The sequence below is a fragment of the Zosterops lateralis genome (assembly GCF_965231275.1).
Source record: "Zosterops lateralis genome assembly, chromosome: 1".
Taxonomy (NCBI): Eukaryota; Metazoa; Chordata; class Aves; order Passeriformes; family Zosteropidae; genus Zosterops; species Zosterops lateralis.
Window position 1 is genome coordinate 58,409,113 of NC_139762.1, and position 13,167 is coordinate 58,422,279.

A 13,167-nucleotide genomic window follows, 5' to 3' on the forward strand; every position below is an offset into this window, starting at 1 on the left:
CCCAGCGCCCCCTCCGCTCTCGGCTCCCGCTGGAATGTCCGCGGCGGCCGGGGGGGCGTGGCCTGGCGGGGCGGCTCAGCCAATGGGGCGTGGCCTGGCGGGGCGGCTCAGCCAATGGGGCGTGGCCTGGCGGGGCGGCTCAGCCAATGGGCGCGGCGGGCGGCGGCGCGGGGTCGACGGGAGGGGGCGCAGCCGGCGGCGGTCCCGCCCGTCCGTCCGTCCGTCCGTCAGTGCGGCGGGCGGGGGTCGCGGGGCGGGGTCGGCGCGGGTTCGAGACCCGGCCATGGCGGCGGCGGCCGCTCGGTGGCCCTGGGCCCTGCTGTGCCTGGCGGCGGCTCCGCTGTTGTGCCCCGCGGCGGCCGGTGAGTAGCGACCGCGGGGGAGGGGAGGGGGAGGCGGCCCCGCGGGTCCCTCTCCACAACATGGCGCAGGGGCGGCCTCGCCCGAGGGGATGCGGCGAGTCTCCTGTCCGGGCGCGCTCGGGGCGGGATGCGGCAGCCGGGGCAGAGAGAGCGGTGACGCCGCCCGCACCTGCCCCTGCTCGGGGAGGGAGAGCGGCCGCCGGGTTCCCTCCGGCCGGGACTGGAGCCGGGGACAGGCGCTCCCACAGCGGCCGGATGGATCCCCGGCGTCCCGCCCGGCAGCGGATCCGTGTCTCGGGGCCGGGATGTGTGCCCTCGGCTGTCACCCTGCCTGGGGTGAATTCCCAGGACTGTGGCTTGAAATGGTCCAAACGGGCAAAAGCTGACGCTTGGGTTGCCGTGTGCAGTGTCAGAACAGGCTCTGTGTTACAGGCTGCTGCTCCTTGCTCTCGGTAGAAGAGCGGTATCGAACAAGGTGTTGGGTTTTTTAATAAGTGAGGGCAAGACACGTAATAAAGAGCAGGACAGTGGTAAAACAGCTCCCCGCAGATGTCTTGGCAGTGTGTTCTCGCAGCCCAGAATGCCAGCCGTGTCCGGGTTTCCCGGAGGATGGATGCTCCGTCCCTGGATGTGTTCAGACCAGGCTGGATGGGGCTCTGAGGAATCTGGTCTGGTGCAAGGTGTCCCTGCCCATGGCAGGGGCTTGGAGTGGAGCATCTTTAAGGTCTCTGCCCAGCTAAACCATTCTACAAATCTATGTGTCTGTAACTTCCTGGCAGAACCAAAAAAGAGTGGTGGAAAAAGAAGGCAGCACGAGACAGATACTGTAAAACATCTTTTAATACACAGATGACATTGTTGTCACAGGAATGGAGAATACAGAACATGTAATACTTTAAAGCAGAAGACTGCAGTCAGGCAGCTATGGATGTTTCATTGTTCTATAGTTTTGGTTTCTAGTGAGGCTTTAGGAGGGAGGCAGTAAAAGCCAGTGCAAGGAAATATGACATACTCTGTTTAGCTTTCTATTGATGAACCTACTAATATTGCAAGGAACTCATGCCCAAGTTCCTTCTTGATAGTTCAGTCAAAATCTGCTCAGTAAGATGTTGTGAAAAAGACTTTTTTTGTTGTCGTACCAGTGTGATACATAGTTCAGATGCAGCTCAGCAGAAATCTGTAATCATTAAATGATCCTCTGTGTGAAGATGTGTGTGGAAGTAAAAGCTTTGAAGGACACCTGTGTCTGTTTTCTAAAACACTGATCCAAACAGAGGGAAGTGAGGATGAAAATGTTAAGGCACTGTTCAATTCTTTTTATATTTGCCAAGCTTAACCATTAATAAACTAAATATTTGAATGGTAGGGTGTACAAAGCACAGCAGAGTATTATGCTAAAAATGCGCTGCTTTAAGCTTCAGTGTTTCAAGACTTCTTAGTGCTCCAGTTATTTTTTTAAACTCTTGATGTGTTCATATCTGTGTTTGCTCTATGACTTCCTTTCAGTCAGGCAAATCCAGTCTTAATCATCCATCAGTAGTGAAACAATTTATGGTTTTGTTCTAAGGTTTTTAGAACACAGACTTCAATGAGCCGCTCTGTGAATAGAGGCCCCTGCTCTGATTTCCTTCACCACTTGTTCCTTACTGTTTCTTGCACTTTTCAGATTCTGCGAGATGATTCAATTTACAAGGAAACATTTACAGAGATTTTTTTGGTGCTTTTTTTTGTTTACTTTTTTTATATTTATTCTTTCTTAAGTTTCCCCTGAGTTAATAAATTGCATTGTCTCATGAAGGAATTTGCCATGTGCCAAGCTAGTGCAAGTTAAGTAGCAGAAATGTGACTGGAGGGAGAAAGGAAGTGAGGTCTCATTTTGGTGGCAGTGAGTGTTTGGGGGCACCTGTGAGACTTCTTGTAAAGATCTTCATCACTTTCAGAACAAAACTTTCTCTTGTTCCTTTTGGGAAGGAAAGTTTCCCATGGTCATCTGTGGGCCAGAAAATTGTCCTGATAGAGCATCAAGTGTGCACTTGTGTTCAGAAGTGATGGTTAAGTGTTTCAAACTTTTAAATATCCTTTTCCCTCTCCCTTTTTTCCATAGGCTTGTCTTGTTGTTACCATGCAAAGGACAATTTAATGTGCCGTGATGTCTGTGAACAGGTAAGCTTGTTTTAAATTTAACTCCATCAGAGTTGAAATTGTGCCTTTCGACAGTGATGTAGCCGCATTAGGTTTGTAAGTTAATGATCTTTTGGAGACTCTATGTGGATTGTGAAGTGTAATGGTATTGAAATGAGAACTTAGAAGTTTTAAAACTATAGTCCTCTTTGGTTTTGTAGTGGAAAATGGGTTCTGCTGAAGTTAAGGAGAAATAGAAGCACCAACTTGAGGCCACAATTTGGTCAAGAAGTGATGAGCACATTGAGAAATGAGAGGGGTGAAAGTATTTTACAGAATTTATGGATTTTACGTATTTCTAAGTTCTGAGGAGTTCAAGCTGAAGAACAAGATGCTGGTATTATTCTTTCTTCCTTCCAGTTCTTGTTTTTCTGCAAAGCATCTCATTATGATAAATGGGTTTGTGAATTAAGCAAAAATCTGCTCACTTACTCTATTCATAAGGCTGTTTGTTCTGAATTCAACCTTGGAAAGTATTTTTCCATAACTTGTGCTTAGATTTGTACTTGTGGGTAGTAATTCGTACAGCTTTGCGCGTGTGTGTAGTTACATTTATTTATATACATAAGAATTTTACATCAGTAAAACTTACATAGATGTAGACACAACTTTTTATATGTAAGTTGTGTTCTTAGATCATACTCGTCCTCTTTTCTTGTTTTCATTGCTCACTTTGGGGTTGTTCGAGCAATAAACATGGTTATGATTAAGTTTATATTTATCTCTGATGGTACTAACAAAACTTTCACTTTAAATTGCACTTTTCCTTCTCTAATATATCTAGAGAATACAACCAAATCTTCTTTCAGCTTTTATATTGTTAGGCTAAACAAGGAAAAGTCTTACAGTCTCTTTGTACAAGGTATTCTCTCCATTCCTATAATAATTCTTGCAGCCCTTCCAGCATAAGTTTATCTCTTTGAATACAGGTATGCAAAATTATACATGGCATTATAAAAAAACCTGTGATATTCAGTCTTAAAAATTATTTTCAAACTTGGATATAAGAGAAAGATATCCATTCATGTATATATTTTTAAAAAATGGTGAATTTAGTAGCTGCACTGATATGGTATTTGGAATCATCTGTCCATTTCTTTCTTGTGTTTCACTGGAGTTTCCAGCTAATCATGTGAATTCCTGTTGGCTCTTCATGAAAGGCCTCCAGCTTTTTACTGTCAAATTCTGTCCCAATTCTGCTATACTGGTTCTAATTATTACATAGTTTCCTGTAGGTTTTGTAAGATCTGGCCTCATCTGGATGATCCCCCTCCGCTCGGATAATCTGCATATCCAGAATCTTAGTGGTGAGAGAACAAGTCTGAAGCAGGACTAGTACCCTTCAAAGTATTCTGTAAGGAGCTGGCTTAGCTCCCTCACATCAGGCTGGTGGCATCATTTTCTGTGGGATCCTTTGATGTAGTCCAACAGGCTGAAGGAGCTGTCTGCTCTTATTTTACTGATTTTCATCTTCTGTAACTTAACTATTTTGTGCAGCCAACAGAAGGAAGTTCCTTGGCCTGTCTTTGGATATGCACTTGCAGATTAGATCTGGGGCCTTGAAGCAGATGAGGAGGAAGGAGGTTTGTTGGGGAGCCATCTTGGCGTAACCAGCAGATTGTAAACAATACCACCTGCAGAAACTCTCCCTTCTGCAGGGCAGGGAGGCACTCGTTTTCAGATGAGACTTTCTGGCTAAGGTCATTTGGTTTTCAGGGATTCAGGTCTAGGATGTTGCAGGAATCACAAGGGTTTTTTGACTCTCAGACTTTCACCCTCAGACCAGGGTGAAAGACACAGGACACTGGTCATGTTGCCCTGGATCCTGCCAGTTAAGGAAAAAGCCTTAATAAAGGGTAAGGAATTCTACTAATCAGTAAATCAGCTACTGTGAGACCTTTGAAAAAGTGAGAGTGGATTGCAGATTTATATGTCAACTAACATGATTCAAACACCTAATTATTTTGCATTCTTGCTAAGTATTACTCACTTTTAGCTTTAGTATCATCTCCTTTTCATGATTATTTGATTAAGCATGTCAGATACTGTAGCAAGGAATAAACAAGGCCCTCTTTCTTTAATTGACTTTTTTCCTAAATTTATTTCTGAGAAATTTCATACTGATAAGTTTCCTGGTAGCATTCATCTGTATACCATTCCAGAGGACTCTATCCATATCCTTCTCCAGGCATAAGGACAGTCCGTCTCTGCTCCCAGGAAAACATCTTAGTGTTCCAAGAATCTTACTCGGATAAACGGAAAAGTCATGAACAAGCTTTGGTGCAGAAAAGATATGGTATGGAGAGTGTAAAAGCAGGGAAATGTTTTACGAGAGGAATTTAGATCTTTTGCCAAGGCAAGTAAGGTTATATAGGGAAAGACAAAGTTCAGCTGGAATTGAGACTTGTAGAGGATGTCGAGGGCAACAAGACGTTTATGACAGTTAAAGGCTGAAGAAGGAAAAACGTAAAGCTGTTGCTGAAGGCAGTGAGTGATTTAGTGTCAGTAAATCATTTCTGGCCAACCTGGTTTGCTAAAAAAGGTGGATTTCTGGATGAGGGGAAAGGCATGGATGTCATTTGTGTTGTCTGTAGCAAGTTTTTAAACATTAATTCCCTCAATGTATTTGTATCCATTTTAGGATCATATGGGTTTGAGGAATGGACAAGTAGATGAGTAAAAAACCAGTTGTAAAATCAGGCTCAGAGATAGAGGTTGGTGGGTCCTACTTTCCCTGCAGACTAATAAGAAGTGGAACACCAAAGGGGTCTGCCATGGGACCTGTCCTGTTTAAGATCTTTGTTAACAATCTGGATGAGGCAACTGTCATTGAGTTTTCAGGCTATATGAAGCTGAAAGGAAATGTTGATAATCTTAATGGCAGGACTGTCATCTAGAGGGACAGATGGAAAGAATAAGCAGATGGACACCATGGTCTGGTCTCACAGTTGACCGTTCTTTGAGCACAAGGTTGAAATAAATGATCTTCTGAGATCCCTTCCTACCTGAATTATTTTATTCTATGACCTCAGAAGAATCAAAATACTATTGCAGTTCTTTTTTTGCTCTCATTTCTGAAACGTGTGCTGTTGTTCTCTTGATTTTCTTTCAGTAAGTTTATCATGTTAGAATAGAGAGTAGAACAAATTTAGAATAGAACAGTAATGTACTTTTCCTTCTGAAATTCATCTGTTTCAGTTATATCATTTCCAGTTGCGTATCACACATTAATAGGTTTGTTTCCATTCCTCCTGTTGACCAGTTCCTTGTTTTAATTAGAAATAAAACTTTATTTAACTGCTAAAGGAACAACATCCTCAACATCCTCAGTTGTATTCCATCCAGTCTAGCGAGCTCCTGGGTGTTCAGTTTGCCTGTGGATACTATGCATTCCCTGCTAGTTTTGACTGTCTCTTTAACTAGTCTTGGTTTTGTTCTACCTTGTTCCACAGAAATTGTTTCAGGGTTTTTTTGAAGTTTAATTGCTTAAGGTCATGTAATATGTAGCAGAATGCTAATTAAGTAAATAGAGTTGTATAGTATTTTGATGCGTGCAGCAGAAATCCTCTAGTTAACTCTAGTTAATTGCCCTTCCACATTCAGTGGAAACTTTCTGATTGAAATGTTTGAAATTCTCATTCTATTCTAAATAGAAAAAAATTACTTCTCTATAAAAAGTGAAACATGTTTGAAAAACTACAAATACATAAAAAGAAAACTACAAATACATAAAAAGAAATCTTAAATTTGAATTCTGTACATACTAACCATTAGGCAAAGTTGTCAAAGAGTAGATATTAGAGAAACTAAAAACAGTGAAATCAATTGGGAAAAGTATTTGATGTTCCAGTACATTTTCTATGTTTTAAGATGTGTTTTGTTTCTAACAGATTTTGTCTTCTAAGAGTGACTCCCGTTTGAAGCACTTACTGCAGCGAGCACCTGAGTATTGTCCAGAATCAATGGTAAGACTTGCTAGAAAAGCTCTTCAAATGAGATTCAAACCTCAACATAGGATTTTTTTTTTAAAGCCATCATAAATTATGTTACCTCCAATAAGGTGGCATGTATAAGCTATAAAATGCAATAAAAATCTTATCTATGTTGTAAAAACCTGTGCTGGTTGATTGTCACTTGGACGTTAATGACAGTGACTTAAATTAGATCATATGTTCCAATGTGTATGGCACAAAGGCATGAGTCTTGGGCTAAGACAGGAAGGCCCTGATAACTGCACTAAATTGATTATGGCCTTATCTGAGAAACTGAAGTAATGCTTTTATTGGATAAATAAAATTATAGTTTCCTGAAAGTTCTATACTGTTACTAAAGTTCCTTAGTTTCGCTTAAAAAGGAGTGAAATCTCCCTCTTCTAAGGACAATCTAATCAGGGAATAGATAAGTATGGTCATTCACATTGCAAATTTTAGAGTTATCTCTTGGCACCCTTTTGCACTCAGAAAAACCTGCTTTCTTCTGGTAATTTCTGTTACCTCTGAACAGTATCAATACTGTTTGCAGCAAGCCTAAAACATATGCTCAGCTCAAGTGGGCAATGAGTAGGAGTAGTAAATCTGCAAATAACATTGAATAAGGAACAAGACTGTGTTTGCTTATAGATCCTTTCCTTCTGTGTGTCAAAGTTCCTTCAGCTTTTTGTTTCTGAGAGTCAATAGCTGTAAGGTCTCAGAAAGTTATAGACCCCTCCTGGTATGAATAAAATCTGTCATGAAAACCTATTGAAGTGATTAATAGCATTTGGTTTGGTACTGGTTTTTTTTATCTTTCATTCCTTGATAAGACAAGTAGAATCTTATCTGTATAGTAGGGAAGTGCTTCTGATAAGACAGGACTGGAGATTATCTGAAAGGGGGAAAATGACACAATGATTTTTATAACTCTCTATAAATGAGAAGTCAGCTGTCTGGTGTGGATCTTACATTAGTATCACTGAACTGGTAATATCTAGATATATAAAATAGCTAGCCATTCAACTCAATACCATATTTGCTATTCTCAGATATCTCTTGTCATGTTGGACAAGTGTTCTGGTGCCATTTCACAGATGAGCAGATAGGTTTAAATTTAATCAGATGGTCAATATTCTTGAGCACTTGATTACAGACATTGTGTTGTGTGTATTCCTTCAAGTAATATGATAGAAAGGGTAATGCCTGGTATTAATTTAAAAAGTAACTCTCAACACAAGATTGTGATTTTTTTTTTTCTTAGAATCACTTAGATGCATTTAGGTTGGAAAAGACCCTAAGGATCATTGAGTCCAACCATTAACCTCCTCCTGAAATAAGGGAAGTCAGCTGAATAAAAGGGATGGAACTCATAGAAGTAACACTCTTTACCATCTTCTTTTGATCTTGCTTTGGCTCTTGTCTAAGTAGAAAACTTCCACAGATGCAGAGGAGGATGGTGTTAGATCATTAAATACAGATCCACTGCAACTTTGGAAAGTCATCAATTCCTGTGATAATAGATAGATGTGTCATTGTGTGACAGTATGGGTTGCTGTGTCAGTGTGAATGAAACTCTTTTTAATTTGTTTTCTGTGTTTCTGTGTGTTTAGGGTATTTTTAAGCTGGTGGGAAGAAATGCTAGGGCAATAAGCTTCTCCACCAGTCTTAGTCCTAGACAAATCTTGTTCTTTGTCTAAGTTGCACTTTAGTTCTGTGAACAGTGATGGAGAGAGTTGACTAACTTGTGTATTCCAGATAACTACATTATGTTCTGCATCTGCAAAAATGCTGCTATTGATTCCGTGGTCTGTGCACAGCAGCCCTCTTATTGAAGGAAATGGTACTCAGATTCTATCATAGCACTTCTTTAAAAGATGTTTAAACATAAGAATTCTTCCAATCAGATATTTAAAACCCAGTGAAAAAATGCTGAAATTGCTGGTTTCAGTCTGCTAGAAACTCTGTCATTCTGTAGACTTGCTTTTGCATAATTGTATTTTTACTTTTCAGAGAGAAGTGTGGGGTTGTATAAATTCTTCTTTACCAGGTAAGAAATACCAGTTGGCTATTGAATCATGTTGCTATTTCACCCTCTTTGTGTTTTGATATTGTATCTGCCATCTGCACCAATAGATTTCATGATAATTTAACTTCCATTATGCATCTAATATAAACTGTGTGGTGTGTAGTTTCCTCTAGTATATAATGTGATTTTATTAATAGTTTTGTTTTCTTAGGTAAAAAAATATTTAATGTGTTTGTATAATTAAACATGTTCTTCTATGACAAATCTGGGGAAGATCACATTTCTTTCTTCTCAAGATTTTTTGGTTTTTTTGGTTTTGTTACATCTTAGCCTGATCTACAAAATGGTTGATAATTATGACTTTATTCTAGATGCAGCATGATTTGAACAAAAACTGAGTAACACGGGGAGATAGTAAGAATTAGGCAAACAACAAAGTGCAGGGGCTCAGATCATGAACCAAGCTTCTTGGTACAGGTGGATTTAAAAAGTGACAGGTTGAATCTGGCCAAATGCCAGCGCACCCACAGGAAATCATTTATTCATTTTCCTCTGCTATAGTTAAGCAGAGGGGGGGAAAGGAACCCATGGGTTGAGATAAGGATTAGGAGGAAACACTTAAAGGGCATAGCAGGCACAAAACTTTAAAAAGTATAAAGAAAAAAAAATATTAACAGAATTAAAAGAGGATAATGAGAACTAAAATAAACCTTTAGAGCACCTTTCCCCCCTACCCCAGCCTTTTTTCCATGCCACCGACAGCACAGGGAGACAAAACATGGGAAGATTTTTCGTCAGTTTGTCACTTCTAAAATCTCTTTTCAGTTTACTTAGGGAGAGGAGTCTCTTGCTATGCCATGGGGTGTGTCCTGTGGGAAACAGTTCTCCATGGACTTTTCCAACGTGGTTTTAATTTTAACGGCTAACAGTCTGCCTGACACCTGCCTGCAATGTGAAGTCCTTCCCATGGCTTGCAGTCTTTCCTTGCAACATGAAGTCTCTCCCATGGCTTGCTTTTAGTTTATGGGGTGCAATTTTAAGGATGAGATGTTCTAGTATAAAAGCAAGAGTCCTCTTCCTCTGTCTTTGGAAGCAAGGGTTCTCTCTGTTCAAGCCTCTCACCAAATCACAGCTTTCAGCACCGCACACTCCAGCACAAGTGCCTTTTTCTCATGGGCTGTGGGTGAATGCTGCATTCCCCCATACACTTCATGAATTACAGGGAAACAGTTTGTTGTATTATAGTCCTCATCACAGGCTGTGGAAGAATCTCAGCTTGGAGCACCTCCTCCTCCCCCTCCCTCCTTTGCACCAACCCTAGTGTCACCATATTGTTCTCCTCATGTGTCCTCACTTTTTCGTTTTTTATGACTCAGGAGAGAATTGGTGTTTGTAGGTTCGTTTGTTCCCAAGTTCTATTAATTGAAAAGATTTTATAGAGTTCTGCAGCATTGAAAAGTTGATTTCATTTGGGCTTTGCATAGCTTTGCTTGCCATTCCTCTCACTGTTGTTCACACGGTCCAGGCTGCACAGGTGCTTGTGCTGCCGGAATGCTGCCCCGGCAGCAGGATCTTGGTGGCCATGCCGCTGGCCACCCCTCCAAGGGGAGAAAGAGACCTTCCCATGGTTTCTTCCTTCTTAAAAGTGTTATCATAGAGGCATTAATGCCTCTAATTGGCTCAGCAGTGTGCCAATTCTCAGAGCCAGCCAGTTGTGCCAGGCACAGGGAGAGCTGCTAGTGGCTCCCCACGGAGAATTACTTCTGTGGCTGACTCTTTTGCTCCTCACCAAAAGTCAATTAATGCAAAACCAGCATAGATTAATGCAAAACCAGCATTTATGCTTTCACCAGAAAGTGAAAGCATAAATCACAAGATAGGGCTGTAATGCTAGAAGGAGAGGTCAAAAATAGAGGAAATCAGGCTTAACTAGTCCATTGTATCGTGTAATTTCTAAAAGACTTTGAAATTACAAAATTAAAATGCTTTGAAATTAGAATGCTATAGTTGAAAAAGTGGGAGTGAGGAAAGAGGAGGCTGTAACAGTTTTACAGCATCTGCTCAGACTCCCCACCCCCCCCCACCTCCTTTTTCTCCCCCCATCAGGCCTCCAAGGTAAACTGTTGATTCCAGTGCTTGTAAACAGACTTTGTGTCTCATTGATTAGAAACCTGTGTGCAGTTACCTAGCTTCCGTCCTATTGGAGTCACAGGGACACTGCAGGAAGGCTCCCACAGCAGGTGTGCTGTGAGGGACAGGTACAGGAAGATGAGGAGCAGGAGTTGCCCTTTATGTGAGAGTGTTCACTGGATTACATGGAAGGTGATAGTTTATAGTCAGCATGGATATATGAAGGGGAATCTGTGCTTAACCAACCTGATAACCCTCTGTGATGAGCTGGCTGCCTTTTTTGATGAGGAGAAAGCAGTGCATGTTGTCTGTCTCAGCTTCAAGTAAGGATTTTGTCACTACTTTTTATGATTTGCTTATAGGCAAACTGATGAAGTGTGAGGTGGATAAGTGAGCAGTGGAGGTGAAGTGAAAACTGGCCAAATTGCTGTGCCAGAAGGTTTGATCAGCATCACAGAGTGCAGCTGTAGGCTAGTATCCCAAGGGTTGATGCTGGGTCAAGTCCTGTTAAGCATCTTTGTTAATGATGGGACAGAGTTCACCCTCAGTGTGTTTGCCAGTGATGCAAAAGTGAAAGGAGAGGTTGCTGGACCAGATGGTTTTGGTACTGTTCACAGGGATGTTGATTAACCAAAGGAATAGGCAGACAGGAACCTCGTGAAATTCCAGAAAAGGAAATGCAAAGTCCTGGACCTGGCAAAGGTACCATGCTCCACAGTGCACAGGAGGCTGGGCAGCTGGAAAGCAGCTTGGTAGAAATGTACCTGGGAATCCTGGTGACCAGCAAGTTTAACATGATAGCAATGTGCCTTTGTAACAAAGAAGACCAGCAGCATCCAGACTGCATCAGTGAAAGTGTTGCCAGCAGATCAAGGGAGCTGATCCTTCCCCCCTTCTCAGAATTGATGAGTCCACATAAGAGGTACTGTATCCAGTTCTGAGCATTTTGGACAAAAACTATGAACACTCTGGAGCAAGTTCAGCAAAGAGCCACTGTAAGGTGATTAAGGAGCTGGAGCATACATGAGGCAGGCTGAGAGTTTGTGTTAGGCAACATGATTGTTTGTTATGGCTCAGGAATCTCTACTGTACAGATGAATTTGATGAATTATCATAACTGTGGACTCCAGTCAATTAATTGTGCACTGAAGGTGTATTTTCATCTGGAAAGGCACACAATTACCTTTATGACAAAATTAATTTACAAGTTACTGTATTAAGATTGAAGTTCAATGTTTCTTGAGAGTGTGACATCAATTTATTCAGAAGCTTGTCTGCTTGTTGGATATAACCTGGAGAGAGGGCCACTTGCCAAGAGCATATTAACAACAGCTGAAAATTATCAGCCTTCTTAATTTGGCATGTATTTGTAGCTTGCTTCATTCTTTTATCACCCTTTAGTTTAGTTCCAGTATGCCTGAAACCACAGGCCCTGTATTGCACAAAATATGGATGCCTGATTACTCAGTGGTGGCTTCTCAGTGATGACACTGTCCCTGAAGCTGTCCAGCTGTATTTACCATGTGTTTCTCCTGGATACAGCTGGTTATTGCAACAGAGATTTTTGGAAATCTTTTTTTCATATTGCACATGATTTTTCTTTGATGTTTTTTAGATTGCTTATGCCTTACTTTATCAATCCTAACAATAAATGTTCTACCAAACATTACTGTTCTGATTGAAAGGAATCCCCACAAAGGCATTTATGCAGAAATGACAGATGTGTTATTTTATGCCTGAAACAGAGCATAGTGAGTGGCTGGTTTGGCAATTAACTCTACATATGAAACCTGAATTCCAGATTCTTGAACACTGATTGCAGGCTACTCATGTGTGCACAACAGTGATCTCTTTGACACTGGAAAAGATGTTCAACCTCTGAAAAACTAATTCTGCACGGCAATTGTGGAAGTGAAAGGAGAGCTGTACTTGCAGTTGTTAATGACCTTCACAGCTGCTTTGAACTAGTGTGAATTGGAAAGCTGAGGCAGTACTCTGAAGAGATGTCTAAAGGATTTTGAGAGTCTCCAGAAGGACCTGTGGATCACTGGCCTGCAGTACCTGCAGAGGATCTGAACCATTCAGATGGTCAAAATGACAGAATACAGGCTACAACCAGAAGCTGTAGTGCACCTTTGGCCTCTACTCCTTCCACCTGCTGAGCAATTACTTGTTACCACCTGCTGCTACCTTACTTGCGTCAAGCATTAAACTTTTAATTTGCATTTTAGTAACTGTTATGTATATTTTAATTTCCATAGGGAATGTGTTAATTTTGCTTTGTGAAGATTTTGCTCCTCCTTCATAAATTTGCCATTAGTGCATTTTCTTAATTTACCCATTGGAATGAGTGTCATGAAAGACAGAGGCTGGCAAGACTTTCAGTGCCACCTGTGTTTGTAAAGCTGACCAAGTGTTTTAAAGCCAACTTTCTTCATGATAAATACCAGTTGGCCATTGTTTTCCATTGATTGCAATTATTTTTTATTACTTTTTC

At 41.3% G+C, this 13,167-nt stretch overlaps 1 protein-coding gene across 2 annotated transcripts in view; it reads left to right on the plus strand.

Moving 5' to 3' along the window:
• Window positions 1-269: 269 nt before the first annotated feature.
• Window positions 270-13,167, plus strand: part of RECK (reversion inducing cysteine rich protein with kazal motifs) — a 46,078-nt gene continuing 33,180 nt past the window's right edge. For both annotated transcript variants that reach the window (XM_083875170.1, XM_083875169.1), the window contains exons 1-4: window positions 270-362; window positions 2,467-2,525; window positions 6,434-6,508; window positions 8,525-8,561. In XM_083875170.1, the coding sequence (XP_083731296.1) occupies window positions 284-362; window positions 2,467-2,525; window positions 6,434-6,508; window positions 8,525-8,561 (250 nt within the window). In that variant the 5' untranslated portion in view covers window positions 270-283. The remainder of the gene's footprint in view (window positions 363-2,466; window positions 2,526-6,433; window positions 6,509-8,524; window positions 8,562-13,167) is intronic.